This window comes from Colias croceus, chromosome Z (assembly GCF_905220415.1).
Source record: "Colias croceus chromosome Z, ilColCroc2.1".
Taxonomy (NCBI): Eukaryota; Metazoa; Arthropoda; class Insecta; order Lepidoptera; family Pieridae; genus Colias; species Colias croceus.
The window spans coordinates 11,779,234-11,801,709 of record NC_059568.1 but is presented as its reverse complement, the minus strand read 5'-3'; the positions used below and the strand labels follow the sequence as shown (position 1 = coordinate 11,801,709).

Here is a 22,476-nt window from a genome sequence, read left to right as displayed (position 1 = left end):
ATGTGAAACTGCGCAGGTTTAAGGGACTGACTACCAACTTATTTTTTTAAACCTTGGCTTATAGTATATAGAATCGAGTTTATAATGGTGAATTTTGAGTACACTATAAATATAAAAAAAAAAAAAAATAAAGAATATATATATAGATATACTAAAATTATGGAGAATTTTGAAGATTGAGGGTTGGATGAATCGTGAGTAGAGAACGCTCAATCGCGACTGCAACAAATTGTTTCAGCAGATTGTTGGTTGTGTTGAACCGTGAGTAGGGCCTTTTAGTTAACGCGGCAGCGCGATTGAGCCGAGATTGGAGCAATCACAATACTCACGTTTCAACACGCACACAATCTGCTGAGACAATTTGTCTGGTTGCTTCCGCGCCGATCCAATACGCAACATGTTGGGTTACGCCCCCAACGTGCCCTCAACTATACTATTGACGACACAATCTGTCAGCTCACTGCAGATTGTGTCTACAGATTGTTACTGAAATTGAATCGTGAGTAGCCTGCTTTAAGCTTCTTGCATGAAAACCAAAAAAAAAAAAAAAAACTCACTCATGACCTGTCAAATTTCGTTCCAGCTCTCGCCGTAGGCCTTCTTTCATGGCCACTACCAAAGATTAGTAGATTATGGCCACTTTTTAAGTTTTTAGTTGTTGTTTTTCGTGGACAAACTACGAACGTCAACATAAATTCAAAAAAATTATGTATATTTATTTACATAATAGTTTTTAAAATATTTTTGTATTCCTTTTAGTTTTCCCCAAAATGAACTTTCGTTGTTGTTGATATTTGTGACCATATTGTACCTATTTAGAAATATTTAAAGCATTGAATTGCAATAAAAATATTGCTTTTATTCTTAAATTCTTCTTATGATGGTTTACCATTACAATTGCGAAGCATTAAAAACATGTGTCACATACTTCGAGTGATTTTATACAAGCTATGGATTGTAGCAGCGTTTATTTTGCTTTCTAGTGTTATAACGTATTGGTTTTATGGCTTTGCAATCGCTGCCCTCGTGTTCATTTTAGGAGTATCTGGTAAATATATAACTATGTTCTATTAAAGAGATAAAAAAATAATTAAGGTATTTAAATTGGTATCATTTTGAAATAAAACAACTTTTGTCATAAATCAATTATAACCTAAACAATTTACTAATGTTGATAAAACAACCTTATTTTGCTGAGCCATCTCTGTAATCAAAAGGCTATAAAAATAATATCAAATACATTTACAGGTATCCTTTACAATGCTCAAGATTTATTACTGTATTACCCTAATGACCCACCAGATTCAAGAGCTTTTGTCCTACAACCGAGTAATTATAAATTGCCTTATGAAAGTATCAAAATAAAGAGTAAAGATGGAGTAAAAATACATATGTTTTTAATTAAGCAGCCAACAAATAGCAATCACATACCTACAATGATTTTCTTTCATGGGAACGCTGGTAACATGGGGCAGAGGTCAGTATCACTTTTATACTTTTTAATAATTTACTATGTCAATTTATTCCACACCATCTCTTTTAATAAATATTATATTGCATCAAAAACAAACAAAGACATACACATCTTCATACAAATATCTTTGCTTTGTATTGCTATTCTTTAGCAATGTCATGCATGGTGAGGTAACTGTTCAGTTACCTCACCATGTTCAGTTGGGGTCGCGGAAGAATTCTAATCAATACCCGCGGCCCCATCATTAAAGTGGCTCGACGGAACACAGTGGGGTTTTAGTCGGTAAGAATCTAACATAACCCACGGCTCCTTCCCGGGGGCCGTGGGTATCTTTGGAAGATTTCCCCACTATAAAAAAAAAGGTAACTGTTAAGTTCCCATACATTCCAAAATGAATGGTTCACGTAATATTTAATTTGTGTTACTTTTCACAGTTATAACCAAAGAGAAGCTGTTAAAACCTAGTTTTGTATTACATTCTATTAATTTTACAACTTATGTCTATTTACATATGTTTTAGATTAGCAAATGTGTCTGGGTTTTATCATAAGTTGAGCATAAACATTCTAATGGTGGAATATAGAGGCTATGGTCTCTCTGAGGGCATGCCATCAGAGCAAGGGCTATATATAGATGCACAAACTGCCTTTGATTATATCATGCAAAGAAGTGATATTGACCGTGGAAAAATATTATTGTTTGGAAGGTCTTTAGGTGAGCTATCCAATTTTAGCAATATTCTGCAACATTTATGATTTATTCTGTAATTGCTACTGTGCAAATTGTATTTCATTTTCATAATTAATAAAAAATTAATGTGGCTTCCTTAGGTGGAGCTATTGCTATAGATCTGGCATCCAGATTGGAAAACAGGAATAAAGTATGGGCTTTGGTTGTTGAAAATACTTTTACAAGTATTCCTGATATGGCTAAAATTTATTTGAAATGGAAGTGTCTCTTGTGGTTGCCCCAATTCTGTCACAAAAACAAGGTAACATTTAGTCAATAATTTTTAATTTTGAAGCTATCAAATGTGAAAAGATTTAACTTTACTACAAGATAGATAAGATAGGTTTAGTTGTAGTGTAGATAATTTGATACCTGAGTAAAATTTTGTTATCATTAGTATTTGATATATGATATGAGTTAATGCTAAAAAGAGTGTCAATCCCCAAGTTTATGATAATGTTTTAATAGAGTTTAATTTCTGAACAAAAGAATGTTATTGCCCAGTGCATTCTGTGATGATCCATCTAGTTGCATTTTGTTTGTAACAAAATTAGTATTATTTTATTGCTTGCAACTTTAATGAGCATATCAGAATTAATTACCTATCTAATCAAAATAAGTTCTCATATTACATTATTATATACTTCAGCTTCTTTCATTATGGCAATCCCTTTTTTATATTTTTTTTTATATTGATATTAATAATATAATAATAATAAAAAAAAGGTTTTCAATTAAACACCATTTAAAATAATCTGTTTGCTTTGTTGCAAAAGGCTTCCTCCAATTGCCTTCAATCTTCATTGCTCTTCTTTCACTTTGTCCCACGGGTTAAACCAAAATCATTTTTTCATATGACCAACCTATTCCTTGCAGTATTTGTCGCTAAAGAAGATAGGTCAGGTATTAACACCGACTTTGGTGATATGCGGCACGAAAGACGGGTTAGTTCCGCCGCGAATGGCCAAAGAGTTGTACCACAGGTGTGGTGCGGTTTGCAAGAAGCTAGCCGAGCTGCCAGGAGGTGGACACGACGACACATGGACGTGTAGAGACTATTACACCAATATACAACAATTCCTTGTCAATGTCCCACCTCTACCAGATAATATAGCAACGTTTTTCGACAACGAAGACAAAAACCACAAGATTGTGCACATAGTATAGCATAACGTTATTTTTCTATAAACTTTCTCGCCAACAAATCCCAGTGATAGTAGGTTATACGATAATGGTGTGATCATTTGTACAAATCGCGTTTTTTGCCTGTTCGGAATTATTAGCTGTAGCTCGTAGAATTTATAAATGACTTAAATTATTGGCATATTATGCTAGCACAATATTTTATTGAAGTCATTTTGCTACTGTTATTTTAATATTGTTCAGAGTGATGTACATGAAGTATATTTTTTAATACTTTATATAATTGTGTACTCCACTCTGGAGCCATTTTATACATTCCAAGTCTATCCTGTTTTTAAGACATAAACATTATTGATTTGGAAATTTAACTTATTGTTACATTTAAGATTGTTAAATTTTATGAAATACATTTCTCTTAGCAAAGTCCTCATATTAAGCATGACTTTAATGTCGTCGTAAGAGCAATAATTCGAAATTTAATATCAAAAGGAGATTTTTTAAACATCATAATATATTATAGCAAAAGCATGATGTTTAAATTTAAAACCTATAGGTATTTGATTTCACGAATTGCAATATTCACAGTAGTGAAAATATTTTGTAGAAGGAAGTATTTTCATTGTATGTACTTCGTATGCGCTTTATATTCGAGAAATCATAATTGAAGAGAAAATATTGTAAAATGCCTTATTGTAAAAGTATCGGAAATATGTCAGTGCCCTCTTGTATAAGGCTGTGTTCTAACTCGGCAAGTGAGAAATATCTGTTGTCTAATCAGCTAATAATAACACTTATTCTCAATATTCTAAAACACAAAAATATAATTGAACGAGAAAGGATATCGACGTTTTGCAGTTGTATAGTTTGTTATAAAGGTTAATCAATTAATCCGTAAGGGAAACACAACATACTCTGATTTTAAAAAGATTACATGGTAGGTTGACGTTTGCCTAGTGAGAGCACACCCTGAATAAAATGCATAATATTTTACTCTATTTATATTGTATCGATGTTGGTAAAATTAAAGCAATATATTATTATTATTATAGCACATAAAAATGTAAGAAAAATAAATAATTAGGAATGGCTATTGCTATATTAGAAGTAATTCAATAATCAGATTCCTAATAGCACTTTAATAAATAGAATTCCTATAATTGTTATCACAATTTTCCATCCAATATTCTAAATTCTAGGTAATGTCTTTATATCACCATATTTCATGTTAGTTAAGGAATTTATTTATTTATTTAAGTTTTGGTTAACATAGATCTTAGATAGCTAGTTGATGCTTTTTAATTCTATACAATATTTTTACATTAGATCAATAGTTATTAATATGTATATCAGACTAATTCGATTGTCTCGACATCATTAAACTATTTTTGTTGTTTGTTTTTGAAGAAAATAGTAGTCATTATATTATGCTTTATCGCCTTATACTGGCGACACCGTAACCACACAGGCAATAGATTTATATGAAACTCGTATACTTAGCACAAAGTACGTTATTATTTTCTAGTTAGTCAATTAGAGATTATAGATTTGTATGATATTGAAAATATTTTTGTAAGCCTTTTAGTTCTCAAGCTGCTCGTAAATCATTATTTGTACCTTCTATTACCGTCCGTGGAATATTAAAACAAAACTCAAGTAAGCAATACAACACAAAGCAACGGTGGCTGTGAACGAGCCGAAATCATCATAGTACAAAAAAAAAGAAGAAAATCTGAAACATGATAAAATCGTAAATGCGCGCTTATTGTACAATATTTTATAATTGTTGTAAATCTCTGTACATTGCATTTGCATTATTATAATTATAAAGAGGTTTAGATTTTTATAGGTCTACCAGAATCTGATGGCATATTTATATTTAAGAAATAAAAGATTTTCATGTGGCAACTTATTTGACAACTATCAAATTGGTTGTCAAATTATTTGTCTTTTTTGCAGTTGATGAATAATTTTTAGGATTTTGTCTAAAAAATCTTCGAAAATGTCGAAAAAGCCGCTGCGATCACAAGCAAGAGGTGTTGTTTATAATGTGTATAGAAAAACATTCGATGAAGAAGGGTCAAACACATCACAATTTTAAATTTTGAAGATTTTATTGGTAAATTGGACTTACTCGTTTTGATACTTTAAATTAAAAAATATTATATGTAGGTAACTATAATATTGTTTGTTGATTAGAATATAATTTTATGAAAACTTATTACAGGAGTTTCCAATACGGCTATTCTTCAAGTCCAAGCTGTCCAAGTCAATTTTATAATGTGTGTATCTGTTTATACTTACGAAAATAAACATAGTTTTATTTTATTTTTATTTTACTTTATAAAAAATTATAAGCAGTTTTGATCTACATTATCATTATATCGATATTTTCACATGGCATACTGATAATGAATATACAAATATAGGTATGTGTAAATAATAATATGTATTACCTGTGTGAAAGTAATATGTATAATTGTAACTATATTATACATGGGTCAATCAATTTTTAAAGGTCCCGATCATAATTTTCTCGTATTTTTTTTTTTTTACTTAATTTTCAGCATTTTACTATTTCATTTAGAAGATAATTCTTCGTAGATTAAGATTATATAAGCAGCAGTGATGTTGATTAAATACATTTGTGGATTTAACTTCACGAACCGATCTATTCACGGGAAATAATGTCCTTTGGACAACTTACACAATAGTACTTTTTTAAATGTTAAATTCCCTTAAGAATTAAAACAAATTCTTCTAATATTAAATAATAAATAATATTTTGATATTTGTTCTATTTACACCCAAAATACGAAATATTTTTATTAAAATTGAAACGAATGATGTCTTTTGAACAACCAAATAATGTTTCATATATAAAAAAGTTTCAGTAAAGCGGAAATAGTGATATTTTTTACAAAAAATCTATTAAGGCGAGGTTGTTACGTATCGTATTATTGATTTTACTTAATTAAAATGAACTGATTCTCGATAAAACTGAATGAATGAAGTATAATGTGATTTTCATATGGGGACATCTTAGTTGTAGTAGTAGCGTCTTGATTTTTGAAATGTTAAAATTACAATTAAACTAGACATAAAATCGCGTAATAAAAATGTGTTCCCGAAACAGCCGAGTAATAAACAAAACATGAACTATTTAACTGTTAAAGTATAAGTTTTATATAATTATTGTCCTAGGGACAACCAAATTGTCCATGGTACAACCACTTTGGTTGACCAAGTGACTGGTTGTCCGCGGGACATTTTTTAAATTTTGAGCCGCCAAGCAAATACTATTGTTATTTTATATATTAATCTCAGCTCACACTAAAATATAGACGAAAGCGCATCTCGTGTAGTATAATTGATAACAATGCATCAAGTACTTACGTTTTAATCACAGTTGTCTGACGGACTGACAAAAAAGCCACCCCACACTCACCAACAACGCTCGGACGACTGTTGCCGTGATTTTATACAAATCAAAGTGGCGTTTGAGCCCGACAGTTAATTATTGTGTTTAGCTTGTTGTTAAGGAATCTACCGCGCCATATGTGTTTTGGTTTCATAACTAAATTACGGTTGTCTGTGAGACCTGTGTCATGTAGGTGATTTATGGGGACAAAAGTAAAATGCCTGAAAATCGTATTATATCCAATAAAAAAAAAATGGTTTGTATGTTTGGATGTCAATAATTATGTACTGAAACAAGGAGTGTATTTGGTATTTATGGTCGTGATAGTATGTGTTCGTGATGCGAAGTTTGTTAATGCATTGTGGCATGGGGACAAATGTGATAGTACTGGAAAATTGCATTTAGTCCCTCGACAACCATGAAACAACGCACAAATTAATAAAACAAGTAAAATATTGTTCGCAATAATGCTAGAAAATATTAAAAGGAATATAATTAAAACGAATTTAACTCTTTATGATTTCATGTTTATTAATTATCCTTCAGGGACATGATCCGTACACGTCGGACCAATAAAAGTTGATCGACCCACATGTAAGTATGTACCTACATAATATTAAGTGGATATCTCATTATTAAGTACAGTATTGTCCACTTATGTAATGTGACTAATGATATTGAGGACAAAATAAAAAATAAGCAGTATCAAGATCGTTCCGTCCATTTTCCTTAGGGTTGCACACTCAAAATTTTGATTTCCCTAATTGCCATCAGATTCTGGTTTACCTATATATAAGCTGGTATATACCGCGTATGCAATTGCAAAACTGCCTTATATCCTCCTGAAACCTAACTTGCTGGGAATGTTCATTATACATACTTTATAATATTTTTCAAGAAAAGGTTCATAATTCATTAAGATATTATATTTGTATATTGAATTTGTTCCTATCTATGGTAAATATTTGTTGCACGACGATGCGAAGCATCAGAGAGTGCTTTACGATCGAAAAATTTTTATTATTATGAGCGAGAATGTTGTTGGAAACATGTCGCTCCTAAGGTGCGATGTTTAGGTACATGCAGACTCGTCAGACTGTATCAACGGTGAATGTTGCAAGTTGCAACACTCAGTGTTGCCAGCAACTCTGCATCTCGTTGATTCAACATTTTTGCTATTCAAATATACGAGGCTTTATAAGCAGACAAATATTTGAAACACTACATACACTGCGTGTAGCGATGGATTATAGATGTCAATATATGATGATGTTAAAGCCTTAAATATGTAACAATTATCGATTGTTCACTCTTGCGTACTAAGACCTAAGTGACCATGTAATTTTTCTATTTTTACCAGACAATCAATAACTTTGAGTTATTCACAAGCCAAAGAAAGGTATAACTTTGCGGAACTTAATTTTCGCTGTGGCTTTTAAGAATCCCGTCAAATACCTTTATTGGAAAAGTTTGAACGTTTAAGAAATCGGAATGTATCTATACCTACAGTATCTTAATGCTTTACGGCCAATCGACTGTAAAAAGTAGATCATGAAGTTATTCCGAATGGTTTCACGGGGATATGATTGTAATAAATTAGCACAATTTTATTATTTCTTGTTCTTTTTTATCTGATCAGAAATCTAAATAAACCATTTTTAAAATAAAAGTTATACACGTTGTTTTCTTGTAACCTTAAAATTTCCTCAAGAACAAGCGATAACTGCGTTAAAAACAACCGACTTCAAACTTGCACTTGCAAAATTTACAAATACCTACAGACAAAAATGCTCATAAAATAAAAACTACTGGGCCTATCCGAATAAAATTTTTATGGGACCAATTCGACACCATCCCGCATCGAACAAAAAAAGAATCACGTAAATCGGTTCAGAAACCTCGGAGTAATCGGTGTACATACATTAAAAAAAAAACATACCGGCCGAATTGATAACCTCCTCCTTTTTTTTGAAGTCGGTTAAAAATTGTATTAAATTTTATTTACATCGTTATTTGTAGTTTTATTTCTACCCTTGAACCATTTAATTATATTTGTTTTTAACCTATTTATTCATAACAAGTTTGTGTACTATCATGATAAATGGAACTTAACACATTCGCGGTGTTCCTTACATCACGTATTAGTCCATTGAAAAGTTACATTTGGGGTTGCATTTCTTAGAGGACGCAATTTTATTTTCTTGATGTGTAGAGGGGGTTAGTGTGAAGCTATCACCAAGTTTGTGGGGTGGCCACCCTTGTCCCACGGCCGCCATCTTGAAAATAGCGGAAGATATGGTTTATACGATATATCTCTTAAACTGTTTATCTGATAAAAAAAATTTGTTAACATTATTTGTTGCAAATTAAATTCTCTACAATTTTGGTGCAGTAACTTTTTGTCGTAGAACTATAAATAAAAAAGTTATCAGCGAAAATGTTCAGATAATAGAGATAATTATATTTTTCAATAAAACTTTTTTTTATCATTTTACGAAGAAATGATATCAGACCATTTTTGTAGATTTTTTTTCGAGGAACAACTTTTACATACAACATTTTTTCATTACGTCAATAGCTAAGGTTTTACAGCGCTCTGAAGTGAGTACTATTTTTCAGTACTCTTAACTATACATAATATATTGGCTATTGGCTCTTTTCCCATGCAGCACTGCAAGAACAGAACATTTCAGCCCTGCTTTTCGACGTAAAAAAAAACGTGCTTCCAGACTCTACCTCCTGGGTGGTAGGGAAAAGAGTCAACAATTAATTATTAATAATATTGCAAAATTAATTATTAAAAATATTATAATAACAAAAAAAAAACAATTACTGATGACAAATAATTATTAGTACACACATAATATATGTATAACGTAAGCTAAGAGTACTGAAAAATAGTACTCATTTCAGAGCGCTGTAAAACCTTAGCTATTGACGTAATGAAAAAATGTTGTATGTAAAAGTTGTTCCTCGAAAAACAATCTACAAAAATGGTCTGATATTATTTCTTCGTAAAATGCTTAGATTACAAAATAAAAGACAGATGGAGCGTTGCCGAACTAAACCGAATAATTTATCGTCATTTTCAATAAAGCTATGTGTGCTGTCATTTCGCCGCTGCACTGTACGTACACGGTGCTTCTGTGTGCGTGTAATGTTGCCAGATATTGAAAAATTTCCCAAATTTTTCCCCGACTACGGAAAAAAGAGGGTTATGTTTTTCGAGTTTATGGATGTATGAATAATATTTCTTTGACACGCCCTGCAGTATAAACCGTTGGACCGATTTTGAGTTGTGAGGTTTCATTGCAATGATCTGAATTATTATGTTAGTGGCGGTAGTGACGTAGGGTATATACATAAATGAGAAGTCAAGTTTTAATTTTTATTTAAATTCTTTTAATACATAAAGTACCTGCCTACTAAAGTTATATATGGACAAAAAAATTGTATTCAATTTTTTATTAAATAAATTACATAAAAAAAGTTTCAATATTAACTACAATAATTATATAATTTTTTATTTTTCATAATATATGAATAAGAATAGCGGTAGTTTTTAGTCGAGAATACGGCACACTTTATTTTCATCATATCCATCATGGAGTTCACATAAATTAAATCGCTAGCGAAAACGACTATGACGTTTTTAAGCTTTATAAAGTAACAAAATAATGTATTATGCTTATTAAAATAATCTAATAATTATCATGAACCTTTAGTGCACTATACAAATAATCACATTCACGATCGAAAAATCCAACAGCATTACCCTGAAGATCCTTTAATCATTTTACCGTTTTACCAATAAAAATGGCAAATTCATTTTCAAAATACTGGCAACATACGTTGAAGTTTTGTATTCCTTCATATCTGTAAAATTATTATTCGTTTATAGAAATAAATCAGCCAAATAATCTACAGAAAACCTGTGAAACGATGTTTCATCTTTTTTTTGTTTTCGGGAACAAATTTTACAGCGTTTTATTATCACAAGACAGCATTTTTTTACTAAAATTGCAAACCCTTTTTGACATATTTCATGACACTATATGCGCTATAGCACTGGTGCAGCGACGTATTTGTTTTTGATTTCGTATTTTCTTTGACAAGGGCGACGGGCGGTTGTCATGCTCCATCTGTACTTTATTTTGTAATCTAAGGTAAAATGATAAAAAACAATTTTATCGAAACATTTAAATAGCTCTAATTTCTGAACATTTTCGCTTATAAATTTTTTATTTATAGTTCTACGACAAAAAGTTACTGGAGCAAAGTTGTAGAGAATTTAATTTGCAACAAATAATGTTAACAATTTTTTTTTATCAGATAAATAGTTTAAGAGATATATCGTAAAAACCATTTCAACCACTATTTTCAAGATGGCGGCCGTGGGACAAGGGTGGCGACCCCACAAACTTGGTTTTAGCTTCACATTGAACCCCCCTACACATCCAAAAAATAAAATTGCGTCCTCTAATAAATGCAAGGTCAGGCCAAAAAAATGTAACATTTCAATGGACTATATATATAGGCGAATTTTTTATATAAACGTGTAGAATGAAAAATTACGTCTCTAACACAGGTCTGTAACTAGAAAATCAGTTTATGGGTTAATCTTTGATAACTTTACTGTTTCTTGCTGGTTTAACGAGGAGTAAATACAAGATAATATATTTTTATAACTAAACTTATAAAGCTTGCTATACACTAAAGGTCAAATAACACATATAAAATGAATTTGATGCTTGGTTCTTTTAATAGAAACAACTTTTATAAGTCCTTAAATATTTATTTAATATACCAAGATATTTTTAACAATCAACGCACCGTGTGGTACCCAAATGTTTAATCAATAACCTAAGTTGATAATATTATGTTTATGCAGTTTATTAAAAATCGATCATCTCAGCACGAGAGGTAGGTAAATTTAAGTGTAAGTACGAAATACGAAGTGTAAATATTTTAATATGCAAGTACTCGTGTACACTATTATAGGCTACTTCATGTATATCAATAATGTAATATTATACAATAATCGTCTTCCCGTACCATCTAATGCATTCAGACTTATTATAATTTAGACAAATCACACTTAACTAACATTATGCGTCTAATTGAAACTGAGTAAATACATCTAGATAAAAATATACCATCTAAATCGGTAAATAGTGTATAAGAAATAACAAGGACACATTTAAAAAGAAACATCTGCAGCATGGATAGAGAAGCACTTGAACTACGATATCCGTTTGTTAGCAATGTGTAATGAAGAACATTTGCTTTCCATCTCAACTACTTTTCTAACAACTATTTCATCATAGTTCATATGCATATTATTATATGATCCAAATAATAAATTACAACAATAAATATATCTATTTTTTATCCATATATTATTATGTAATTACTCGACAACTTTGTATAAAGATCATATTAATCATCGAAAATATAAAATATGTAGAAAAAAGTGTTTAAAAGTATGAAAAAACGGTCATAACCGTTTTAAAAATTTGCTTATAATCTATCGTATTTCGTAACGGCTTGTACGCGCACATTCACAAAAACGTGCACACGGCAACGCAAGTTTACTACCACCAAAAACATTTTTTCATAAAATAGAACTTATCAAATGGAAAGTGTAAACAGTGTCGCGATTATCCAATGTACGACGCCAATGTACTAGTTTGAAACATAGCGAAACTGTTAGACACAAAAGAACGAACACGCACCTCACGACTGCGGCGACGAACGCAACAGTCGCGAGGCACACTCGCATAGTGTGGCCGATGACGTCTAAATGTGCGGCGCGACGAGATGTCGAGGGCAGCTTACTGGATACGAAGGAATAATTTCAAAAATTGTAATATCTATTTAGATTAAAATTACACACGCAACCGAGTACATTCAAAATCCATTGATACACTGTAAACACCCGATGGGGGTCCGCGGGAGTCGGAACGGGACGATCTCACGTGCGTCGTGGAGATGTCGAGGGGCGAAAAGTCAACACGCGAACGGTGCACATTAAAAATCCTCGGCACGGGGGAGCACTGGGCGGCCGCGTCTAGAGGAACTCGTAGATGACGGTGTAGATGATCATCTCGATGTGCGGCGACATGCAGGTGGCGCAGGTCTGCGTGTGCGCCGGCGACGCGGTCGCGTCGTACCAGAGCGCGGGCTAGCGGCGCGCGCCGAACTCGAGCGCGTCGTCGTCGGTGATGTCGCCGTGGCGCCACAGGTTGAGGCGCGAGCTCTTGGCGTGCTCCTGCGCCGCGCGGTACTCGCCCATCAGCGCCGCCAGACGGTAGTCGCGCAGCGGCTCCAGCAGCGCCAGACCCTCCTTGATCAGGTTCTGCGACCCAACACATTGCGTTATGCCACATTGTTATACAATAATAGGACGTTTTGTTAATTAATGTGGTTCTCAATTCGTATCATGAGTGTTATTTATTAATGAAGACTCTTTATAAAAGGTGACAAAGAAATTATCATGCTTATTCATGTTATCTAGTGATTGTATAGATTGTGATAAAATTAAATTTAATAATGACTAAAGGAAATTTATTATGTGATAAATATTCTCATGTTGGGATTATATCAAATGGAACTACTAATTCACTACCAAAAGGGGAGGGAATGTCTATATCTACTAACAAGCAGCAAATAAGTCAAACACATCTTAATATTAAACAATCACTAACCCTGCCCAAATCAGAGTTGGTTGTCGGATCTACAAGAGTCACAGCTGGTGGACTGCCTCGAATTTCTACATTGAGAAGCAGCTTCTTGTTCAGCGTATCCAGAGAAAATGCTCGGACTGCTTCTAGCCTGTCTTCGGGGTCTGATGGGAACTTGACTCCGAGAAGCACATACTCGGTAGCATAGGGAGCCTCCACTTCAGTACCCGCGGGCAGTAACGCTAAGCGGCTGTGGCTAACAACCTGAAATTATATGAATATGAAATTATATAGTTTTAGATTTTAATTAAATGCAGTCAAAATTTAAATAAATATTGTTTATATGAATTGTTTTTGTTTTAGCCTACCTCTCGGTTTCCATAATCGATGTACAGAATGTGAGCTTTCTTGTCATCAGCCAATTTCTCAATCTTAGCTCTATACCATTGCTCATCCATAGAAAAGCGAGCTGCGCAAATGTTCCCCCGTTTAGGGACAAACGAACCTGGCAATGGAGCGTTATTCTTGAATTCCTGATGAATTTTATCCATAAGGCTTTCCAATTTTGTGCCTAAATCAATATTTTGAGCAAAGAAACTTCCTTCAGGTGTGACTTCTGTAATAATTACTTTATCGTATTTGACGATACGATCTTGCATCGGAGCGCGTTCCCTTTCGACTTCCTTCTCCACCTCTACATAGTCCTTCCATAGACCGATACGCTTTTTGCGCGCATTCTCTTCAGCTGTCTTAATTTGTCGCGCATATTCAGACGACTCAGCCGTGTGATGCATGGAGGCCAGGCCGTGCTCCACCAGTGAAATGGACATATTTTCATTGTCGATCCAGAGCCAGCCAATGAAATTGCCAGCTTTGTCCATTTCCTCAATTGTAACTATGACATCACGCTGTAGACACTTTTCTTTAGTGAACTGCAAGGCGTCTTCGCCAAAAGGCTCAGCCTCTTGAATGCCACCACCACCGATCGCGGGACGAGCGCCTCGTGGGCAATTGATACCAGCGAGCAAGAAAGTAACAAGCACAGATTCTTTAGGGATGTATATCCTCATGCGAGACCCACTTGCAACAAATTCCACAACCGCTTCGGTTTTTTGAGCCCTCTTCAAGAATGGGAAGAATTTCTTTGCTTTAGCTGAGTCCCCGCTGGTATCTTGCATCCTGTGGGCTGGGATATCTTTCTTGGCGTGAACACCGATGCCTAGTTTTTGAGCTTTCAGTTCAGCTTCTAAGAGCTTGTCATAGTGGGAACTTCTCTGGTCATTGTCATTTCTATATCTGACGACTGTAGCGTAACCTTTGTTCACAAGTGCTTCAGCAATATTCCTGTAAAAATAAAAATAATGTAGAGCAAAATATGTTTAGAAATATTTTTTGAAGAATAGAAATTTGAATGCCTTATAACAATAAGGGCCGATTTTTCAATGCCCAGATAAACAGCTAGATAGACTTTATTCTTCAGTTAACAAAATATTCAATTTTTCAATAGACGAATAAGACTTATCTATCGAATAACTACGTTATTTGAGGAATAAATCTATCTGCCGCTCCAACGGCCAGATAGCGCGCTATTCGACGAATAGGCGTTTGATTTGACAACTGACACGTCAAATTTGGGATATTTTCGTATGTAATAACATAGAGCATAGAATTTTTAACAATTAAGCCTCTTTCTATATAATTATTATCAATTAAAATCATATTGAAATTGATGTTCAAACTCAAACATTTATTTATTCAATTAGACTTCTTTTAGAAGCACTTTTGAAACGTCATTACATATTTTAACATTTACCACCGATTCGGAAAGCAGTATCTACGGAGAAGAATCGGCAAGAAACTCCATAGTTGCTCTTTTTAATCATGTCAGTTTTACAATTTAATTTTACAAAATACATTATATGTACATTATAATCATAATATGCCAAAGAACTGTCCTGTGGTTTTTACGCGACAACCCTCCATGGGTTTTTATCGTCCATATATTCCTTAATACTGTAATAGGCTCTCTGAATTAGTACATTTTTTATATAAGTTTTAAATTTAGAACTACTGAACTCTTTAATATTATGAGGAATTCTGTTGTAAAAGCATATACCTTGACCCTTAAATGAATTTTTAACTTTAGCTAGCTGGAAAAATGGAATTTCAATTTTATTTCTGTTTCTTGTGTCATAACAATGTCTATCTCCTACTTTTGTGTGTAAATAAGCGTTATTGTGTACATATAAAATATTATTAAATATATACTGCGACGGTACAGTAAGGATACCAGTATTCTTAAAGAGATCACTTAGTGAGTCTCGAGCACGCAAATTATATATAGAGCGTATGGCTCTTTTCTGTAGTATAAATATAGTTTCTATATGATGTTTTTGGTAGTATTGATGACCATGCCATTGAAAATTTGCCGAACACTGGCTTTATGTCGTTTCCATCGTAAAATATATAAATTTAAAGACAAATTTAATCAAAACTCTTCGCTCGAATCAAAACAACAATCAACAATCATAGAACACAAGACAAACTTAAAATGCACTCCTGACATGTGTCATAATGACGATTGTTGACAAATTGCAAGCTGTGATCGCAAGAGTTGACTCTATCCCGCTCTAACCTGACTTATTTAATTTAATATGTTTGTTTCGCCACTCCGAGAGCAGAGCTGCCAATATGGAAATATTTGGTCATATAGTTATTCATGGAATAAATCACGATTGAAAAATAGGCGAGCCGTTATGAGTTAGATAAATAATTGAATAGATCTATTCGAGGGGTAGTTATTAGACTGTTTATCTCGGGATTGAAAAATCGGCCCTAAATATCAAATTCAATAAACATTTATTCAAAATATATTTTTAATTGTGTTTACTTACGTTGCCCCAGCAACAACAGTGCAACAGATTTTTTCAGGGAAATTGTCTTTTGCTGGTTGGATATAGTCAACAGTAACGTTCACTTTCTTTCCAATCAACTTTTTCCTGAGATATTCACGAGCTTCATACATCCAGGGGATATCATAAAGGGGTTTGAATCCTTTTGGTCTTGGAGATTGTTTACCCTCTTCGTCAGTATTATTCCTATAACAAAGGTATGTTTATGTCAAATGTGATATTTTTAATATTTTTTTTTCTCTAAATAAACTTGTACATAATATTATAAATTACAGAAATTTTATATTACGTACTTTTCACGTGGTGGCCTTATGCTGGCCAAGAATATTTTCTTCTGTACATTGTTTGATGTTTTCACGACGAGGGCATCACCATTGATCACTTCCATCACTAAGCCAGTAAATTCTTTGTCCTTTGCAGCAATAACGGGAGCATTGCTTGTGTAGTTGGTCCAAATCCGGAGCTTTGCGTCTTTAGCCGCACGCTCTGCAGCTCTTAATGTGGATGCACCTAGAAAATATATCCTTATAGACATCTTATACTCACAGCACAGTTTGAACTTAGAATCTGTGACTGTAAATTTATGTAAGTTCTATTATGTGCGTATCACAGGTGCGTATCAATAAATAAATATACAATGTACCTGATTTCATGAAGGTATGGAGATCAGTGAAGGTATGGAGATCAGTGGTGCAAATAACGTGAGAGAAAAATATAGTCACCTTGAAAAACAGCTACAGAAATATGCGACCACAAACAGAAACCAAAACCACAACAAATATCAACTCAGTGATAAAACTCTAGAACTAATCAATGAAAGAAAAGAACTAATATCCAACCAAATAGGGAAAGAAAACATAAAATTTATAACAGAACTAAGCAAGAAAATAAGAGAGAACATAAGGAAAGACCGAAAGATGAAAAGATTACAAACCTCAGAATTCCATATATCAAGAACAGGAGGCGTTAAAAAAGCATTAAGTGAATTAAAAGAGACAGGTAAAGAGTGGATAACAAGACTGAAAAAGAGATCAAAGACCACCTCGAAGCGAAAAACTATCAAGGATGCAGCAACAGATTTCTATCAACAATTATACGCAGAACAAGAACCATCCAAAGTTAGTAAATGTTGCAATACAGATGACGAAGAAACTATTCCTAACATCTTACAGAAAGAAGTGGAGCAGGCCATTACAAGCCAAAAGATGGGCAAAGCACCAGGGCCAGATAAAATAACTAACGAATTAATAAAAGGAACAATGGAAGAGTTAGTACCAGTTCTGACCAAGATATTCAACGAGATCCTGACAAGTGGCTATATTCCAGAACAATGGACCAAATCCCACATAATATTATTATACAAAAAAGGAGATAAGGAAGACATTGGTAATTATAGGCCCATAAGCCTAATGTCAAATGTATACAAGGTTTTTGCAAAACTTATACTAAATAGAATCACCCCAATGCTTGACGAACAGCAACCGATTGAACAGGCGGGATTCAGAAAAGGTTTTTCAACTTTAGATCATATCCACACAGTCAAGCAGGTGCTGGAAAAATACAATGAATACAACAAAACCTTATATATAGCCTTTATAGATTATGCCAAGGCCTTCGATAGCATAAAACACGAGTACATATGGGAGACATTAAAACAACAAGGAGTACCGGCAGTATACATTAACATCATTACAAAAATCTACTCAAACAGTAAAGCCAGAATCCAATTAGAGTCTCTAGGTAGAGAATTCAACATAGAGAAAGGAGTGAGACAGGGCGACCCGCTCTCACCCAAACTATTTTCGGCAGTTCTTGAGAATATTTTCAGAAAATTAGACTGGGAAAATTTCGGTCTAAATATAAACGGAAAAAAATTGAACCACCTCAGGTTTGCGGACGACTTAGTCCTTTTCGAGGAAAATCCCAAAAATTTAGAAGTCATGATTCAAGGCCTAAACAATGAAAGTCTGAAAGTCGGATTAAAAATGAACGCCGAAAAAACTAAACTTATGACAAATGACCAAAAAACGAACATAAAAATTGGATATAAACATCTCGAATATGTCGAACAATACACATACTTGGGACAGGTTATTTCTACCACAGAACAAAATATAAAAGAGATAAATCTGAGAATAGCTATTGGGTGGAAAAAGTACTGGGCCCTAAAAGAAATAATGAAGTCTAAAGACCTTGGAATGGCGATAAAAACAAAAACTTTTAACACATGTATACTGCCGTGTCTGACTTATGGCTGCGAGACCTGGTCATTGACCAAATCGCTCAGGGAAAAACTAGCCATATGTCAAAGGGCAATGGAGCGAAGTATGACAGGCGCACGAAGACAGGATCGGATTAGAAACACAACCCTAAGATCGAAAACGAAATTGACAGATATACTCGAAAGAATAGACAAACAAAAATGGCGATGGGCAGGGCACATGATGCGTGACAAAAATGAGAAATGGAGCAAGGCTACAACAGAGTGGTACCCAAGAGATGGAAAACGAAATAGAGGAAGGCAAAAAGTAAAATGGGAAGACGATCTGAAACTGACGGCAGGTGCAAAGTGGAGAAGGGTGGCAAATGACAGAAACCAGTGGAAGTTTTTGGAGGAGGCCTATGCCAACAGGCACACTGAAATTAGAGACATATTGTAAAATAAACTAAAATTTATTTATGTATAGTGTTAGATTATGTTGAATTGTTTACTGATTTCAGAATAAAGGGCTTTATTATTACCTGATTTCATAACTGCAAGTGACCAATCTACACACTTAGCGAAACCTTGGCGTACCAGCGCCTCGGCGATGTTTCCCTGTGGGTGTAGGATGGTGCCAACAAAGTTGTTGTTGTTGACAGATTCAAGGATGACTTCCACGTCACGCTGCAGAAGTCTAGACTCAAGGAAGAAGCGGGCTTCTTCCGCATAAGGTTCAGATTCACCGTCTTGCTTAACAGCTGGGCACTAAGATTCATAGAATAAGATTTAATTTTGTTAACTTTACACATCTTATTTGCAATTAATATTTAAATATGAAATGAAACTCAATTATTCAAATTTTATTTTTATCAATGTGAAGATGAGTACACTATTAAATTAAATACAATATAAATATCGGTTGTATAATGAAAATAATACTTACTCTGATTCCAGAAAGCATCAATGTGATTGGGATAAAGTCAGGAAGAAGGCATAGCCTGACAGTAGATCCATCTCTTACATATTCAATAACAGCTTTTACGGGCTGTCCATTGAATTTGTTTACAAAAGCCTTGGGGTTCTCAATGGACCATTTGATGTGCCTGATGTGATTCTTAAGAAAAAGAAATATATTAATACTTGGAAGAAAATTATTGCACTTAGAATGGGAAACTTATAACATTTTGTTATAAAATTTGTGAATTTAAAAAATGGTGTCTTACTTGAAGGTCTGATCCCCAAACACCTTTTCCTTGAGACTTTGCAATATCTTCAATTTCAACCAGTTTCTTAAGTTGGGGAATATTCCTGCCCCCTTCTCTAACTTTAGCAAGACCTTCAGCCAGCAGGGCCTCATTCATGTTTTCACTTTTAGTGGGGTCTTTACCAGCCCATACTGTTCCATATTCCCTGGTTGCTGAGTTGGGTGGCTTCTCAGCTGTAAAGATGACTTCCTTGCCAACCAATTTCTTTCTGAGGAATTCACGTGCTTCCCAAGCAAAGGGTTCGTCTGGTGTTTCATTGTCACTGAAAATTCAAAACAATATTAAAGTCTGATACAGTTAAAAATATTTTTGTATCAATTTGCAATGGCATAACTCCTCTTAGTATATTAAATTTACAGAATTTATAAATCTTTCTATTGTATAATAATTATAAAACACCTTTAGCCTTAAATGCATTCGCTTTTTGCTTACATGAAATAAATAGCAGGCACATGCAAAGCTTATATTACAAGTGTACTGCAATTGAATCCAAGATGAAGCATTTATTCAATAGCACAAAGCACAAATAGTAAAGTCAGCATGTAACTTCTTTCTCAATTTAATATTGATATGATATTATCCATCACCATATTATTTACATTTTTCGCATTTAACATAATACAGGTTATAATCATTGTTTGTCTTTTCAGCCTACACTTATAATTGTTACTATATAAAGACATTCCTTGTCTTGTCCAATTGTGTTATACTTTCACATAATATGTATATTAATAAGATTAAGGAATATTAAAAATAAGGATAATGAAATCTTTTCATAGAAAATTTGGACTGGGTGTAAGTAGCTATACCAGAAATCTCTATCTGGATCTGTGGAGTTTTGGGAACATAACACATTTCAAAATATTCAAACAATTGGCATTTAAACGATTTTACAGTTAATTTACTGATAATAGTAAAAAATAACTCTTAATTATTATAATTATGAAACATGTTATTTGCATTCATCATCATATCCTTTAAGAAAATCTAAATAATTAGTATATCATACAGGTGAAGAAAACAACATCATGAAGATGAACATCAAAATGATACATTATTCGCATAGCAGCAAAGCTGGGCCAAGTTGAAAATATAGCCAGGCAATATGGTTTACAATCACATTGTAAATAAAATGGTAATTAACTAACATCAAATTAATAATATTTTATTAATTTACATTTTAGGTAACATGATTGTTGTACAGTGAGTCTAATAACCACAATAATTAGTATTTGTTCAGTAAGAAATTGTGCAATAACTGCATTCCTCCAATTCTACTAGAGATAGGTAAACCAGTTTAATTAATCAAATTTTTCAGTTTCTTAATTCATAATATGACACCTTATACAATAATTGTAACAGATAGCTGTGATGAAGTAAAAGTAGCCCAAAAACCTTTTACTTTCACTTATTTTACTTTAGTTTAACTAATAATAAATTTATAATAACCTGAACCCAAATTCTTTGACAATATAGGTAGAACTTGAATTATTATTATTAAAGGAATATTCATAGCATATATTTTAACAGTAGATTTTTTCGTAATTTACTAGTGCGGAGTATGTTTAGTATGTATGAAACTCATAAGAAAACAGTCAAATTTCTATAATTTAATGATGACTTACTTGTTAGGAGTCCTCTGACGAGCTAGTTTTGGCGCTGTTATCCCTGAGAGTGCTATGACTTTCTCAGGCGGAGGTCCACCTTGCGGCTGCTTTCTTATAACGATCGTGTCTCCCGATAAAACCTATAAATAACATAAATCTTAAGCAATTACGAAGCTTACAGTAATTACAGTTAAATATTAACAAACAAAAACTGTAATAGTTTCTAGATTTAATGGCATCAACCACAATATTGGTTGATCATATTTATTAACATAATGCTACCCTGTTAAATGTATGTTTCCAAAGGAAAATTACTGGAATGTTTATCGTGTAATTATTTTCTCGTATTTTTTTTAATTGCATTAGATATTTATTTTGGAAGTTATCAATGCGGTGCCAACAAGGCAAACTAGGTACCATGAAGTCGGCACGAGGTATCACGAACTCGACTCCTATTAGAAATTTCATTTTTAATCTTAAAATTATTTAAATTACCTGCTTCACAATTCCAATTTTATAAGCAGGTGCTGGTGTTAGGGCACTCATTTTTAATGATTTTAACTGTATAGACGTGGATGGTAAAAATTACTGACGACTGTCGAATAGTGATTGGCGACCAAAGTAACAGGGCTGGCGAAACGTGGCGGGCCTGCAGTGTTACTATTATCAAAAATACGGTTGTGTTGGATTTTAATGTTGTCATAACAAATTTTAAGTACATTTTATAACAGATACTGAATATATTTATTATCTGTGAAAGTTTTCAACCAAAATCATTATAATGTCACTTATAAACGTGCATTCAGGTGCATTCTATAGAAATTAAAGTATTTTCCAGATTTTCCACTTTTAAAATTAATATCTATGTAACAATACTGCTCATAGCTATATAAATTATTAATTATTTCAAGTATACTTGGGGCGTGATCTTTAATCGATATCGTTGCCAAAATATATAGTATAGTAGGGCTAAACTCAAAAAGTATTGTATGGATTTACTTCAAATTTCGCATCAATATTAGTAAGGTACATAAGGTGGTTA

The 22,476-nt window shown here is 33.2% G+C and overlaps 2 protein-coding genes across 2 annotated transcripts; one reads left to right on the top strand and one right to left on the bottom strand.

Annotated features, from left to right (window-relative positions):
* Positions 1-668: 668 nt before the first annotated feature.
* LOC123705231 (protein ABHD13) lies at positions 669-5,185 on the top strand. Its single transcript, XM_045653928.1, has 5 exons — positions 669-1,048; positions 1,249-1,477; positions 1,995-2,188; positions 2,305-2,465; positions 3,080-5,185. The coding sequence occupies exons 1-5, from the start codon at positions 916-918 to the stop codon at positions 3,368-3,370; spliced, it is 1,008 nt and encodes a 335-aa protein (XP_045509884.1). The 5' UTR covers positions 669-915; the 3' UTR covers positions 3,371-5,185.
* Positions 5,186-11,543: 6,358 nt separating this feature from the next.
* On the bottom strand, positions 11,544-22,073 carry LOC123705081 (staphylococcal nuclease domain-containing protein 1). Its single transcript, XM_045653685.1, has 10 exons — positions 21,930-22,073; positions 21,453-21,574; positions 19,786-20,089; positions 19,506-19,676; positions 19,102-19,327; positions 16,653-16,869; positions 16,342-16,545; positions 13,816-14,791; positions 13,472-13,711; positions 11,544-13,122 (listed from the first exon to the last, which is right to left on the bottom strand). Exons 1-10 carry the CDS (start codon positions 21,978-21,980, stop codon positions 12,949-12,951), a joined length of 2,685 nt encoding a protein of 894 aa, XP_045509641.1. The 5' UTR covers positions 21,981-22,073; the 3' UTR covers positions 11,544-12,948.
* Positions 22,074-22,476: the final 403 nt, after the last annotated feature.